General features: G+C 53.5%; 1 protein-coding gene and 1 long non-coding RNA gene across 6 annotated transcripts in view; one reads left to right on the top strand and one right to left on the bottom strand.

Annotated features, from left to right (window-relative positions):
* Positions 1-15917, top strand: part of GRAMD1A (GRAM domain containing 1A) — a 41549-nt gene that overhangs the window by 4440 nt on the left and 21192 nt on the right. For 3 of the 5 annotated variants that reach the window (XM_074386557.1, XM_074386558.1, XM_074386559.1), the window contains exon 2: positions 4777-5074. In XM_074386557.1, the coding sequence (XP_074242658.1) occupies positions 4806-5074 (269 nt within the window). In that variant the 5' untranslated portion in view covers positions 4777-4805. Of the gene's footprint in view, positions 1-4776; positions 5075-8991; positions 9188-15917 lie in introns of those variants that run through there. The other 2 variants (XM_010347893.3, XM_074386560.1) reach the window with 1 other exon arrangement.
* LOC141581287 (uncharacterized) lies at positions 4776-8385 on the bottom strand. The gene is made up of 3 exons (XR_012513873.1): positions 8138-8385; positions 6898-7029; positions 4776-5081 (listed from the first exon to the last, which is right to left on the bottom strand). It is a non-coding gene; the product is annotated as an uncharacterized LOC141581287 (long non-coding RNA).

The raw sequence follows: 15917 nt of genomic DNA, 5'->3' as shown, positions 1-15917 counted from the left end.
GGAATATCCTGCACCAGTGATATGGTGAGGCTTTGTGACCCCACCCAAATCTCCTCTTGAATTGTAATCTCTAGGTGCTTAGGGAGAGGCCTGGTGGGAAATGATTAGATTATGGGGGCTGTTCTCATGACAGTGAGTGAATTTTCACGAGACCTGATGGTTTTATAAATGATAGGTAACATGCACTCCCTCTCACCTGCCACCATGTTAAGACATGCCTCCTTCCACTTCCCCTTCCGCCATGACTGTAAGTTTCCTGAGGTCTCCCCAGCCATGGGGAACTGTGAGTTGATTAAATCTCTTTTTTTTTTTTTGAGACGGAGTTTCGCTCGTTACCCAGGCTGGAGTGCAATGGCGTGATCTCGGCTCACCGCAACCTCCGCCTCCTGGGTTCAGGCAATTCTCCTGCCTCAGCCTCCTGAGTAGCTGGGATTACAGGCACACGCCACCATGCCCAGCTGATTTTTTGTATTTTTAGTAGAGTCGGGGTTTCACCATGTCGACCAGGATGGTCTCGAACTCTCGACCTCGTGATCCACCCACCTCGGCCTCCCAAAGTGCTGGGATTACAGGCTTGAGCCACCGCGCCCGGCTTTTTTTTTTTTTTTTTTTTTTGAGACGGAGTTTCACTCTTGTTACCCAGGCTGGAGTGCAATGGCGCGATTTCGGCTCACTGCAACCTCCGCCTCCTGGGTTCACGTGATGCTCCTGCCTCAGCCTCCTGAGTAGCTGGGATTACAGGCACGCACCACCATGCCCAGCTAATTTTTTGTATTTTTAGTAGAGACGAGGTTTCACCATGTTGACCAGGATGATCTCGATCTCTTGACCTCGTGATCCACCCGCCTCAGCCTCCCAAAGTGCTGGGATTACAGGCGTGAGCCACCACGCCCGGCTATTAAATCTCTTAACCTCTTTTTTTGTTTAATAAATTACCCAGTTTCAGGTATGTCTTTATAGCAATGTGCAAACAGACTAATATGAACAGCAAAAATTGATGAATTTTTTTTGAAAAAATTTTCAAATTGGTCTGTTTTCACTAATGTAGTTAGTGAAGTGTAGTTAACCTGCAGCCATATGGATGAATCTCAGGAATAACATGAGTGAGAAAAGCAAGTCATGGAAGATGACATGTGGTAGGATTTTATTTTTAAAAGCTCAAAAGCAAGGAAAGCTAAAAATTATATTGTTTAGAGATGCATACCAGTGTGATAATAACTATTAAAGATGTAAGAGAACGGGCCGGGCATGGTGGCTCATGCCTGTAATCTCAGTATTTTGGGAGGCTGAGGCAGGAGGATCACTTGAGCCCAGGAGTTTAAGATGAGCCTGGGCAATATGGCAAAACCCCATCTCTACAAATAATAATAATAACAATAATAATAATAATAATAATAATAATAATAAAGTAGCCAGGTGTGGTGGTGCATGCCTGTAATCCCAGCGCTTTGGGAGGCTGAGGCAGGAGAATCGTTTGAGCCCAGGAGTTCAAGAGCAGCCTCGGCAACATGGCAAAACCCCACCTCTACAAAATGTTTAAAAAATTAGCCAAGTGTGGTGGTGTGTGCCTGTAATCCCAGCACTTTGGGAAGCTGAAGCAGGAGAATCACTTGCACCTAGGAGTTGGAGACCAGCCTGGGCAAAACAGGAGTCCTGATCTCTACCAAAAATTTAAAAATTTTGCCAAGTGTGGCGGCACACACCTGTAGTCCCACCTACTCAGGAGGTTGAGGCAGGAGGACTGCTTGAGTCCAGGAGTTGGAGGCTGCAATGAGCTATGATTGCAGCCTGGGAGATAGAGTGAGACCCTGTCTCTAATAAATAAATAAATAAATAAAAAATAAAAACGTAAGGGAATGTTAACTGTCAAACAAAGGGCAAGGGAGACTTCTGGAAGGGAGACAAAAGTGGGATAGGTAGGGGCCCAAGATAGTCACAGGGGTACTCCCTGATAATGTGCTGGTTCTCAGACTGAGTTGGTGAATGGAGTTAGGGGGCTGTTTTATTGTTATACACCCCACATCTTATAATATTTTATTGTCATACATTATAACCCACATCTATGATACAGACATCCTTTGCTATGTGTCAATTCTCATATAATAAAACTGGAAAATGGCTAGGCATGGTAGCTCATGTCTGTAATCCCAGCACTTTGGGAGGCCGAGGTTGGTGAATCACTTGAGGTCAGGAGTTTGAGACCAGCCTGGCCAACATGGTGAAACCCCATCTCTACTAAAAAAATACAAAAATTAGTCGAGTGTGGTGGCACGCACCTGTAATCCCAGCTACTTGGGAGGCTGAGGCCAGAGAATCACTTGAACCTGGGTGGCAGAGGTTGCAGTGAGCTGAGATTGCACCATTGCACTCCAGCCTGGGCAACAAAGCAAGACTCCATTTCAAAGGAAAAAAAAAAAAACTGGAAAAATAAGAGAAAAGTGCCCAGACCTCAGCCGTGGGTAATGCCAGCTTTTTTTTTTTTTTTTTTTAAAGACAAGAGTTTCGCTCTTGTTACCCAGGCTGGAGTGCAATGGCGCGATCTCTGCTCACCGCAACCTCCACCTCCTGGGTTCAGGTAATTCTCCTGCCTCAGCCTCCTGAGTAGCTGGGATTACAGGCATGCCCAGCTAATTTTTTGTATTTTTGGTAGAGACGGGGTTTCACCATGTTGACCAGGATGGTCTCGATCTCTTGACCTCGTGATCCACCCGCCTCGGCCTCCCAAAGTGCTGGGATTACAGGCGTGAGCCACCGCGCCCGGCCCGGGTAATGCCAGCTTTTACGGACCAGGGCGAGGAGCGGGAGTCATGCAGGGGGCGAGATGGAGCTGCATGAGGTGGGAGGAGAGGAACCTGTGGCCCAGAAGCCAAGGGAGCCGTCCAGGAAGAAGCAGCATCTCCCAGGGTCAGGGGTTCTAAGGGCAATTGGGGAAGGTGAGGACTGGAATTGGGATTTGCCCATGTGGGGGTGATTTCTGAACTTGGAGGAGCAACGCTTGCAGTGGCTGAGGACTCCAGACCTGCAGAGTCTGTCCCAAGACAGATGTGACCTGGGCGGTGGGACTAGAAAGGGGGCCTCTCTGTCTAGGGACTCGAGCTGCAATGCAGTTGGAGGTGCTACACTGTGGCTGGCCACGGGCCAACGTGATTGATGGACCACAAGAGGCCTTGGGTGGGTAGCCTTTCCTCCCTGTGCGGCCAAGAAGGGAAGGATGAGGGGGGCTCCTTCTGCCTCCTCCTTGGCATGAGCACCCCACCTCCATCCCCACTCTGTCCTTTCTCCCAGGACAGCTGGCCGGAGAGTAACACGACTCCAGCCGGACATGGTCATGGCTATTCCAGCCTGCAAGGTCATGACCCTCTGGCCCAGCTGGGACTCCTAGGGGAAAGGAAGGGCCTGGCTTACCGTCCTTCCCTGCAAGTCTGAACCCTCTGTGGACAGAAGGAGGAGGACCCTATAAGGTAGGGGCATTGGGTGCCTGAGAAGATCCAGGCCTGGCCAGTAGGGGTCAAGATCTTTCCCAAGCCAGGGGAGACCCTCTCTGGTCCCCAAAAGTCCTCCTTCCCTATTCCTTGAGCTGGGTGCCAAGAAGCCCCTGTCATGAGGACAGGGAGACTCTGGTCTGGCCCCCCCAAGACCCAGGCAGCCTCTAGCATCACAGCTGCAGCGCAGAAACTGGCCTGGCTTCCTCCCAGGCCCAGGAGGGCCTAGCCGGCCACCTCCCTTTGTTTGTCTTGGGAGGGGCAGATGCTAAGCAAACAGGGAAGGGGAATCCCGATTCTGCCTCTCTGTCTGTCCGGCCAGCTATTACCCAGGCCCAGGCCTCTGGTGCCCACTGAGTCCTGGCTCCTTCCTGACCCTGTGTGTGGAAGGGACATGGGGCAGGAGTGGGGACCAAGAACGCCCAGAGTTCTCCGAAAAAATAGGCCAGGACCCCCACAGATGAGATAGGAGCTATGTGGTTCAGTAAATCTCAGTTCCAGCCACAGGCAAATGGGATTAACCGGGCACTTACTGTGTTGGGACCCTGGCCTACGGCCTTGCATGTCAGAGCCCTCCAGATACTGCCCAGCCACCGTACCGGGTCCTATCGGGATCTCCAGTTTCCAAAAGAGGAAACAGGCTTGGGGTCATAAGGGAAGGAGGTTAGCAGAGGTGGTACTCCCACCCAGAACTCTCCGGACTCCCAGATCATGCGTTTTGTTGTTGTTCTTTGCTGAGACAAGGTCTCACTCTGTTGCCCAGGTCAGAGTATAATGGCAATCACAGCTCACTGTAGCTTCCAGTTCCTGGGCTCATGCGATCCTACAGTTTCAGCCTCCTGAGTAGCTGGGACTATAGGCGTGTGCCATTATGCCCAGCTAATTTTTGGCTTTTTATAGAGACAGGGTCTCATCCATTGCCCAGGCTGGCGTGCAGTGGAACCATCATAGCTCACTGTAGCTTCAAATTCTGAGATTCTCATGTGATCCTACTGCCTCAGTCTCCTGAGTAGCCGGGACTATAGAGATGTGCCACCATGTCTAGCTAATTTTAAACTTTTTGTAGAGATGGGGTCTTGCTATGCTGCCCAGACTGGTCTCAAACTTTTGGCTTCAAGTGATCCTTCTGCCTCAGCCTCTCAGAGGACTGGGATTACAGTTCTCTGAGCCACTGCACCTGGCCCCCACCTATACTCTTAATCATAGCTCATTTCTCTTAGTGGAGCCACGGGGGAAGGTGGTAAGGGGCTTAAGCAGAAGCTCTACCCCTCACCTCTCTTTTTTTCTCCCCCAGAGACCACGCCGCTGTTCCAGACCCTCCCCATGGATGAGGTCCTGCACCTGACCCCTTGGGAGACCATGGTGGCACAAGGTAGTCCCCAGGGCTCACCTGACCTCCCAGCTGGGCAGTGGAAGCAGCAGCCACAGGGTGACAGGGGCCAGGGCCTGGCCTCTGAGTCCTGGAAGCTCCTGGAGGTGCCCATCATTCACATAACGCCATCCAGTGATGGGGAGTCCCCCACCTGCAGCCCGATCCCCCGACGCCGGCCGCAGCTGAGGACTCCAGATCCGCAGAGTCTGTTCCAGGACAGGTCAGACCTGGACAGTGGGAGGGGAAAGAGAGTCTCTCTGTCTAGGGAGGGTTTTTGTTTTCTCTGTCAAGGGTGGGTTCCTTGCGGCTGCTGGTCGGAGCACAACCTTAGCCCCACAGAGGCCTGACTCAAAGCCACGAAACAGATGCACAAACAAAAGGCAATTGAGGGTGTACATTGAGTGAGCTCAGCTGAGCTCTGCCTAGTAAGAGCAAAGGGGAAGTTGGGCACAGTGGCTCACGCCTATAATCGCAGCACTTTGGGAGGCTGAAGCAGGTGGATCACCTGAGGTCACCAGTTTGAGACCAGCCTGGTCAACATGGTGAAACCCCATCTCAGTTAAAAATACAGAATTAGCAGGCCGGGCGCGGTGGCTCAAGCCTGTAATCCCAGCACTTTGGGAGGCCGAGGCGGGTGAATCACAAGGTCACAAGATCGAGACCATCCTGGTCAACATGGTGAAACCCCGTCTCTACTAAAAATACAAAAAATTAGCTGGGCATAGTGGCGCGTGCCTGTAATCCCAGCTACTCAGGAGGCTGAGGCAGGAGAATTGCCTGAACCCAGGAGGCAGAGGTTGCGGTGAGCCGAGATCGCGCCATTGCACTCCAGCCTGGGTAATGAGCGAAACTCCGTCTCAAAAAAAAAAAAACAAAAAACAGAATTAGCTGGCGATGGTGGCAGGCACCTGTAATCTCAGCTACTTAGTAGGCTAGGGCAGGAGGTTAGCTTGAACCCGGGAGACAGAGGTTGCAGTGAGCTGAGATTGCGCCATTGCACTCCAGCTTGGGAGACAGAGCAAGACTCTGTCTCAAAAAGAAAAAAAAAAAAAACAAAAGACCAGGTACGGTGGCTCACATTTGTAATCCCAGCACTTTGTGAGGCCGAGGCCAGTGAATCACATGAGGTCACGAGTTTGAGACCAGCCTGGCCAAGATGGTGAAACCCTGTCTCTACTAAAAATATAAAAATTAGCCTGGCATGGTGGTGCATGCCTGTAATCCCAGCTACTCAGGAGGCTGAGATGGGAGAATCACTTGAACCCGAGAGGCAGAGGTTGCAGTGAGCCAAGATCACGCCACTGCACTCCAGGCTGGGTGACAGAGCGAGACTCCATATCAAAAAAAAAAAGAGCAGAGGGGTGGAGGGGGACCTACCCAGTGTTTTTCAAACTGTGGGTCAAGATCCATTTAAGGGCCATAAAACTAATATAGTGAATTGCAATCAGCACTTTTTTTTTTTCTTTCTGAGACAGCATCTCTCTCTCTGTCACCCAGGCTGAAGTGCAGTGACATGATCTCGGCTCACTGCAACCTCCATTGCTCCCCCTTCCACCCAGTGGCTGGGACCACAGATGCGCACCACCACGCCTGTCTATGTTTTTTTGTATTTTTGGTAGAGATGAAGTCTGATCCTGTTGCCCAGGCTGGTCTTGAACTCCTGAGCTCAGGTGATGCACCCTCCTCAGCCTCCCAAAGTGCTGGGATTGTGAGCCGTAGTGCCCAGTTACAATCAGCACTTCTTTATCCAAATAAAAATAAAATGAATTGCAAATAACACCATGGGTGAGGCCTAATGAGGGTTAAGTGTGGTTTCTTGCAATTTCCGTGGCATTATGTATATTTTTAAGTGCTTGCTGGAAGCCCATGTGAAAGGTATTTCCTGCTGTAGATTACAGGCAAAAGAAAAAAAAAAAGAAGAAGAAACAAAGACAAAAAGAAAGTTTAAACAAAACTGCAAAGAAACACTACCTCTGGTACAAGGAGACAGGAAATGGGAGGTTCGGGGCCACCACAGGGGAAAGAGGAAAGAACTCTACTGACCTTGAATAGAAGAAGTAGCCACTGTTGTTTCTTCCAACAAGGGACACTCGATAAGAGTTAAAGTTTATGAAGCGGAGCTTTGTGCATGGATGTGGAGAAATTGCAGAAACAATCATGATGGGGGACAGCAAGCTGCAAATGAAACAGAGGGAGGCTAATTGTGTATCTCTTTTAAAAGATACTGGATAATAGGCGATATTGTTGGTAGGTGCCTCCTGATGTAGCAAAAGGATAGAAAAGTGCACAGGGGTCAGGTACACTGGCTCATGCCTGTAATCCCAGCACGTTGGGAGGCCAAGGCAGGTGGATCACCTGAAGTCAGGAGTTCGAGACCAGCCTGGCCAACATAGCGAAATCCCATCTCTATTAAAAATACAAAAATTAGCGGGACATGGTGTCGCATGCCTGTAATCCCAGCTACTTCGGAAGCTGGGGCAGGAGAATTACTTGAACCTAGGAGGCAGAGGCTGCAGTGAGCCAAGATTGAGCCATTGCACTCCAGCCTAGGCAACAGAATGAGACTCCATCTCAAAAAAAGAAAAAAGTAAGATACAGGAGAACACGCACATGGTGACCACAGCCATAAAAGTTGTAAAAGAGCAAAATTAATGTTTATTGTATGTGAAGATGTTTAGGTAGCTGTTCCTGCAGAGGGAATAGCTGGTGCAACGTCGGGGTAGGAGGCAGGAAGGTGCCTGGTGAGTTAGAACAGCGGGAAGGCTGGATGGAGGGTGTGAGCCAGGAGGAGACGAGCTGAAGTCAGGGAGCTGACAGGGGCCTTGGGTGCCAAGGTGAGGACTTTGCTTTTACCTGGAGTGAGGTGCAGCCAGGGCAGGGCTCTGAGCCAGGAGGGTCGTTACCTGACTCAGGTGGGCCCAGGCTCTCTCTGGCTGCAGGTGAGAACAGACTGTGGGGTTAGAGATGGGAGTGGGGAGATCAGGCAGGAGACTGCTGAAATGTCCAGGCAGGAGAGGATGGAGGCTGGGCCAGGGTGTAGGCAGTGGAGGAAGAAGAGTTTAGAATCTGGAGCGATTTGATTTTATACGTGGAGCCCACAGGGTTTGTGACAGATTGGATGTGGGTGTGAAGGAAAGGAGAGGGTCAAGAAAGTTCTGAAGTTCTGGGTCTGCCATTCACCAAAATGGAGAAGTCAGTTGGGGTTCTTTTGCAGGAGGAAGGAAAGGGTTGATGTCAGGGGATGGGAAGGGAGATTTTTTCAAAAGAGGCAGGGACAGCCTACCCTGGAGAGGGCTGGGGAGCCCTGGCCCCGGAGCTGTGAGGTGGGACTCCCATTTCTGTGTGGTTGGGCCGGGAGTCCAGGACACCATCTGAGTCTGACCTCTGGCAGAGTGGGGGATGCAGGTTACCGAGTCAGGGCAGGATAGAATCCAACTCTGCCGCCTACTTGCCGGCTGACCCCAGCAAGTCACTTCCCATCTTAGAGGCCGGGCTTCTCCTTCCGTAAAAGGACTGATTTTGCCCGTTCCTGCGCTGTCCCCGGGGGGAAAGCCCTTACCACCGAGTCAGTGGGACCCCCAGCACTGGGGTGATGAGCCCAAGGTCTCCGCACAGATAACAGCCAGGGAGGCTGGATTCTGACTTCGTACTTGGCCTGGTTAACCGGGACTGGGAAGCCCCTAGAAATGGAGGCACGGGACCTCTTGGGACCAGGAACTCGGGCTCAGAAACTGGGAGGGGAAAGGAGGAGGCGGCCAACCGGCCCCACCACTTCCCGCCAGCTTCGGGTCCCCTCCCCCATACACACACCTAGGTGTCCCAGAATCTCCAGTCCTCCCCACCAGGCTCTCAGGTTCCTCCCTGGGGGGTTCAGGAGCTCCCGGCCTGGGGCATAGTAGTTGCTGGGGACCCTTTTCGGGGTACGAGGGGAGGGGGCTCCCCAGCCTGCAGCTGCCTCCACGGTGTTTGGTTTTAATAAAGTCTCTATGTCTCCTGCTCTGTCTCTCTGCCCCTCTCTTGCCCCTTCTCTGTCCAGCCCCTCTCTCCCCCGCCTCTCCCTCCTTTTAGGCCTCGGCAGCCCCTCCCCGCCTTCTCTCCCGGGCGGGGGGCGGCGCCGTGACGCGGCGGGGCGGGGGCAGGAAGGGGGTGTCGCTGACGCCGCGGCGGCCTCCGGCGGCTCCGGCCTTTTGTGCGGGCGGCTGGGTCTGGTGGGGGCGGCGGCCGCGGAAGGCCAGGCTGGTGCCTTGCGGGGACGCCCCGCGCAGCCCTGCCCTGCCCTGCCCTGCCCTGCCCTGCGCCCGGGGCGCGCCCGCCGCGCCGCATCCATGTTCGAGTAAGGACCGGGCGGCCGGTGCTCGGGAACCAGGGGCGCTGGGGAGGCCGCCGGAGGGAGAGGGCGCCGCGGGCTCGGGAGGTGGGGGAGCGCGGCGGCTGCGGAAGTTGGGGGCCTCTGCACGTGGCCCGGGCCGGGGCGATCGGGGTGGGGGCGGGGCAGGAGGGTCCCCGGGCAAGGGGTGCAGCTCGGGGGTGGGGCGCGGGCGCGGGTCAGGGCCCCAGGTCTGGGTCGCCACTGCCGACCCGCAACGCGCTGGGTTTCGTGGTTTGGCTAGGAGCCCCCGGGCTCATCTGGCAGGGAAGGGCTCCAGGCCTGACACCCCCTTGGCCGGGAGGTGAGGGGTGAGTGAGAGGCCGAACCAGGGCTCGGGCCTGGGATGGAGGGAGGCTCGGGACCAGCCCAGGCCCGCAGGCCGCGGAGCCCTGGGCGCGTCGGGAGTAGCCCCCTCCCGGCTGGACCCCCTCCCACCGTCCGTGGCTGTCTCGGGTCTCGCGGCTGCCGGGGTGGGGGCTTCCTGCATCTCCCCAGACCGCCTGCTTGCCTAATGGGGGACGGGGGCTCCTGTGTTCTCAGAATTGACTTCTTACTCCCCTTCCGGTCCAGGTGGGCGCATGTGAATTGTCTTGCAAGTGTGTGTATGTGTGTCTGGGGCTGCTAGCCTGCAGCAGCTTTGGGCCTCTGACGGGGTTCCCTAACTTACCATTAATTCCGACCGTTGCTCTGTGTGTTACTGTAAGTTACCTGTGTGTTTCTAGGCTCCAAGTCTGTGGCTGTGAGCTGCTGGTTGTGTGGTGTCGTGTGTCTCATTCCATCTGTGGCTCTCTGTGCAAATATAAATTACCCCTGTGTTTCTGAGTGTGACGTTGGAAGTGTGTGTACACGTGTCTGGAGCTATTGTGTGTAGCAACCTCCTTGGGCTGTGTGTGTTTTACCCACTAATTTCATCTGTGGCTCCAAACATCGCCTGTAAGTTACCAGTGTGCATCTCATTGTGACTTAGTGGTGTGTGTACAAGTGTGCCTGGGACTCTATGGGTTCTGCCATGACCCTCTGTGCCTACATATGCCTGTAATTCAGCTCTGAAACGCTTTTTTTTGAGACAAGAGTCTGGCTCTGTCACCCAAGCTGGAGTGCAGTGGTACTGTCTCAACTCACTGCAACCTCTGCCTCCCAGGTTCAAGACATTCTCCCGCCTCAGCCTCCTGAATAGCTGGATTACAGGCACCCATCACCACGCCCGGCTAATTTTTTGTACTTTTAGTAGAGAAAGGGTTTCACCATGTTGTCCAGGCTGATCTTGAACTCCTGACCTCAGATGATCCACCCACCTCAGCCTTCCAAAGTGCTGGGATTACAGGTGTGAGCCACCGTGCCCGGCTTGAAACTCTCATTTAACTCTGTGTCACTGTAAGTTACCTGTGTGTGTCCATTTGTGACATTGTTGTGTGTCTAGGGCTCTATGGGTGTGGCTGTAACTTACATCCGATTCCATCTTTGTGTGAACATTCCTTTGTGTATCCGTTTGTGACAGTGTTGAGTGGTGCCCAGGCTTCTCTTTGTACAGCTCAGTCCTCTGTGGTTTTGTGTGTGTGCGAACAGTGTGAGACCCCTTGTGGCTCTCTGTGGGCCTGGGACCCTCCCTCCGAAGACTCTAGGAGTACCTAGCTTACTCTGGAGGCAAAAATGGTGACTGACGTTGTCCATCTGTTACAGTTAGTAAAGCATGTGCCACACATTATTCCGCTGCCTGGCCAGTGTGCCCTGGAGATCCACGCCCCCCTCGACTGCATTATTCCTAAGTCCTGCTTGGCTGTGTGAGCATCGGGGCTCCCCCCAGCCACAGCTACTGATACCTTCCACCCCTTGCCACTTTATTTTTTATTTATGTTTTTTTTTTTTTTTTTTTTTTTTTAAGAAGCAGTCTTGCTCTGTTGCCCAGGCTGGAGTGCAGTGGTGTGATTTCAGCTCACTGCAACCTCCACCTCCCGTGTTCAAGCAATTCTCCTGCCTCAGCCTCCTAAGTGGCTGGGATTACAGTGTGCGCCACCACACCTGGCTAATTTTTGTATTTTTAGTAGAGATGGCATTTCACCATGTTGGTTAGACTGGTCTTGAACTCCCGACCTCAAGTGATGTGCCCGCCTCGGCCTCCCAGAGTGCTGGGATTACAGGTGTCAGCCACTGCGCCCAGCCCCTTGTTAGGAAGTAGCCTTTGCTCTGCCTTCCCCACCAGATGGTGAGCCCTGTGCGAGCACAGGGACACTGAGTCGGGATGTGTTGGCCGATCATGGGACCTGGTTTACCTGGGACTGTGTATATGTCATCTGGGGTTCTTTGGGACCAGTCTTTCACAGTATGGTTCTCTCTGTGACTGTGAATGTTACTTGTCTTTGGCTGTTTGCTGAGATTTCCTCGTGGCTATGTGTGTGAATATAATTTATCCAGGACTGCCCTGTGTCTGCGTGCACGAATGCGTCTGGCTAACTTTTCTGGGAAATTGCCATGTGACTGTAGCAGACTAGCAATCTGCAGGGGTGTGTGTGTGTGTGTGTGTGTGATTACTCTGTGGCTCTCTGACTGTAGCATTCCTGTGATGCTGTTGCTCTGTGCGTGTGCGTACATATGACAGAGAGGAAAGAGACTCCTTGCAATCGTGGGGAAATGCAGTTTGTCCCTGACCCCTACTGTGTGACTCTCATTGAGTTTCCCTTTTCTGCACACCTGTGGATGCATCTGCCCTTTTCTGCCCAGAGGCAGCTCAGGGCCGTGGGGACCTGGGAAGTTGAAGGTCAGGTGTCTGCAGTAGCAAAACTGCGTCACTTCTGAGTCTCCCCACCCCATAACAGTCCTCCGTGCTCCTCCCTTCACTCTGCCTTCAGCTAGCCTGGTTGGGCAGCCCCAGGGCCCACCCTTGAGCACTTCCTCTTTGCCCAGCCCAGGAACAAAAACTGGGGTGTGGTCCTTGCCCTGTCTGCTGTCTTGAGCCTCTCTCCTCAGGCTTCCTGCCGCCAGGTCCTGCCCCTAGACGTGTGGGTGCTGGGAAAGTAGGGCAGGTCTGTGTTTCAGGCTAGAGGGCTGAGAAGAGCAGGCTTGGGAGGATGTGGTCCCTGTTGCTTACCAGACTCCTGCCTGAGGCCCCCAGGCCTGTGCAGCTCTGCTGCTCCTCAGCCCCACTGGCCACCTCCCTCTTGCTCAGACCTGCCAGACTCAGTCCTGTCCCTGAACTTGACGTTCTGCACCTGGAACCATCTTCTTCAAGCCTTTGCCACATCTGTTCTTTGTCCTCAGGGCTCAAATCGGGGCCGTGTTCAGGGAGGCTTTTGCTTACTCTTTTTTTTTTTTTTTTTTTTTTTTTTTGAGACGGAGTTTCACTCTTGTTACCCAGGCTGGAGTGCAATGGCGCGATCTCGGCTCACTGCAACCTCCGCCTCCTGGGTTCAAGCAATTCTCCTGCCTCAGCCTCCTGAGTAGCTGGGATTACAGGCACGTGCCACCATGCCCAGCTAATTTTTTGTATTTTTAGTAGAGACGGGGTTTCACCATGTTGACCAGGATGGTCTCGATCTCTCGACCTCATGATCTACCCGCCTCAGCCTCCCAAAGTGCTGGGATTACAGGCTTGAGCCACCGCGCCCAGCCCCTTTGCTGACTCTTACTAAAGAAGTTGGCTGGGCACAGTGGCTTATGCCTGTGATCCCAGCACTTTGGGAGGCCGAAGTGGGAGGATCGTTTGAGTTCAGGAGTTTGAGACCAGCCTGGGCAACATAGCAAGACCCCATTTCTACCAAAAAAAAAAAAAAATTAAAAATCAGCTAGGCATGGTGGTGCGAGACTGTAGTCCCAGTTACCTGGGAAGCTAAGGTTGGGGGATCACTTGAGCCCCAGAGTTCGAGCCTGGAGTGACCTGGAGGCTGAGGCTTGAGAATTGCTTGAGCCCAGGGGTTCGGAGCTGCAGTTAGCCATGATTTCACCACTGTACTGCAGCCTGGGCGACAGCCTGAGTGTAACCCTGGCTCTAAAAAGATGTTTAAAAGAAGGAAACCATCTCTGCCCCCCTGGTTGTCCCATCTTTATCTGCGTGGTCCTCAAACGTGAACGTGTATCAGAATCTCTGGCCCCACCCCGGTTCTGACTCAGGTTGGGAGTGGGTCCTGGCATCTGCCTTTCAGACGCCTTCCAAGTCCTGCCTGCTGTTCTCTGGGTCCCACACTGAGCAGCACTGCTTTATGGCATTCACCAGTGTCTGAGGTCGCCATCCCTGCTAACTTGTTTTCTTACTGACGGTCTGTGTTTCCCTGTTACAGCGTCAGGTCCCTGCAGGCAGAGGCTTGTATCGGCTTTGCTCACTTCCTTTTGGCAGGTGCACAGTATTTAGAGGTGAAAGGCTGGAGTTGGAGGTCAGTCATGGAGGCTCCTAACACCAGGTGTAGGTGCTTGCGAGGTCCCCTTCAGGGCCAGCAGAGTGTCGTGGACAGCGGTACACTGGGCTGTACACTCCATTTTAGTCCGCCCATCCCTGTGGGAGGGAAAGCAGTACCGTCAAACCAGGTACCCTCCAGGTCCTGGGCTTTGCGGATCTCACCTCACCTACTCCTTCGTGCAACCCTAAGAGGTGGACACTGTTATTCCCATCATACCCAAGAGGAAACTGAGGCACAGGAGGGTTCAGACACTGGGTCAGGGTCACACGAAAAGGAAGCGGCAGCACTTGCCTGGAAGCTCCTTGGATTGTGGGGCCCACACCCCAGGCTGCTGCCTCCGAGACCTGCTGGTCCAAGGAGCCATGCACCTGCTGGAACCCAAGTTCCATGAGGGGTGGGGGAGAAGGGCCGATCACCCACATCCCCAGTGGCAAGTGCTCATGGAACGCCTCCTGTGTGCCAGGCCCCACTCTGGGTGATAGGGACACCCATCCTGGGGATGGGGGAGAAGGATAAAAACTAGGGGGGAATACTTAAGGTCCCAGGAAGCAGCAGGGAGATGTGCTTCGAAGAAAGAGAATGGGGAGGGGGATCGGGAGGGTGGGGTAGGGGTGTTAAATAGGGAGGTGGCCAAGGTGTCCACTGAGCAGAGACCCAACGGAAGTGGGGGAGCCCTGTGGTTGTGGATGTCTTGGAGAAAGGGCATCTTGAGCAGAGGTACCGGCCAAGGCCGGAGCTGGGAGAGGGATTGCAGGGCTGATGAGGGCAGAGAGGGACCAGCCAGGAGGGTCCTGGCGGGCTCAGGTGATCCCAGGCTCCCTCCAGCTGCAGGTGGGGGCAGGGACAGGAACAGGGAGACCAGAGAGATGGGTGCTGAAATGGCCCAGGGGAAAGGCGGTGGCCTAGGGCACGGGTTATTTAATTATTTTATTCATTTGTTTTATTCCACAAATTTATTTTACAAGTGAATTTACGTGAATGCCTACCCTGCATCCTGCCCTGCACTGTGCTGGGGACAGAGCAGTGACCAAGGGGACCCCCAGGCTTGCCATCAGGGAGTCTGAAGACCCGTGAGGGACTTGGACTTGTCATCAGATGGCGACAGACCAGAGTAGTCTGGGGTGGGCTACCTAGGGAACTGTGGGGTCACGCGTGGGCCGAAGTCCTGAAGGACACACGAGGATTTGCTAGGCAAAGATCTGTGGTCTGGACAGAGGGAATGGTATATGTTAAGGCTTGGAAGTAAGAGAGACAATTTTGAGTTGCCTCAAGTGGTGGAGGGAATACCACCTGTACCCTAGAATAGATCAAGTTCCCCAAGTGGGAATTCTGCCTTGAAATAAACAGGCCCGTGGCCAGGCACAGTGGCTCATGCCTGTAATCTCCTAGCACTTTGGGAGGCTGAGGTAGGTAGATTGCCTGAGCTCAGGAGTTTGAGACTAGCCTGAGCAACATGGTGAAACCCCATCTCTACTAAAATACGAAAAATTAGCCGGGCATGGTGGTGTGCACCTGTAATCCCAGCAACTCGGGAGGCTGAGGCAGGAGAATCGCTTGAACCTGGGAGGTGGAGGTTGCAGTGAACTGAGATCATGCCACTGCACTCCAGTCTGAGTGACAGCATGAGACTTTGTCTCCAGAAAAGAAAGAAAAACGAAATAAACCAGGCCTGTATCCTATGGCAAGTGGGTCACCGCTTTGAGCCAGTTTCCTCCTCTGTGAAGCAGGGATGGTTAATCATATCAAAGGCACCAGCTTGAGAAATAATACAGTTAATCACATGGAGCCTGATACGGAGTCAACAAAGAATGTCCTTTTCAAGTTCCCGACGCCATCTCCACAGTCCTTATTAGAGTTGGTGTTTGCACAGTCAACTTGGGAGTGTCCTGTTTGCTCAGTGCCTGCCTCCCCACCAGAAAGCTCATTTGCCAAGGCCACGGGCCGTGTCCGGTGGGCTCTGCTCATGCCAGCTCCAGCCAGTGGGCAGATTCTTCATTTAGTTCCTGGTGTTTAGTGAGCATTCGCTATGTGCCATGTACAGTTTTGGGCTCTAGGGATCCGGTGGTAACCAAGACCTCCTGAAAGTCACAGTCTGGGCAAACAGACAAGCAGGGCACTTCGGATAGTCTGGGGTGTGGCGATGGAGGTGCCTGCCTCAGGCTGGGTGATAGGGAAGGAGAGCATTTGAGCTGAAGGGGACAGAGCCGGGGATGCTGGGGCTGTGGAAGGACATTCAGGTGGAGGGACTCTAAGTGTAGAGGCCTTAGCCTGGGAATAAGGTTGGACAGCTTAGGGACAAAATGAGG

The sequence above is a fragment of the Saimiri boliviensis genome, chromosome 14 (assembly GCF_048565385.1).
Source record: "Saimiri boliviensis isolate mSaiBol1 chromosome 14, mSaiBol1.pri, whole genome shotgun sequence".
NCBI classification, from domain to species: Eukaryota; Metazoa; Chordata; class Mammalia; order Primates; family Cebidae; genus Saimiri; species Saimiri boliviensis.
This window is presented reverse-complemented; position numbering and strand designations above follow the sequence as displayed.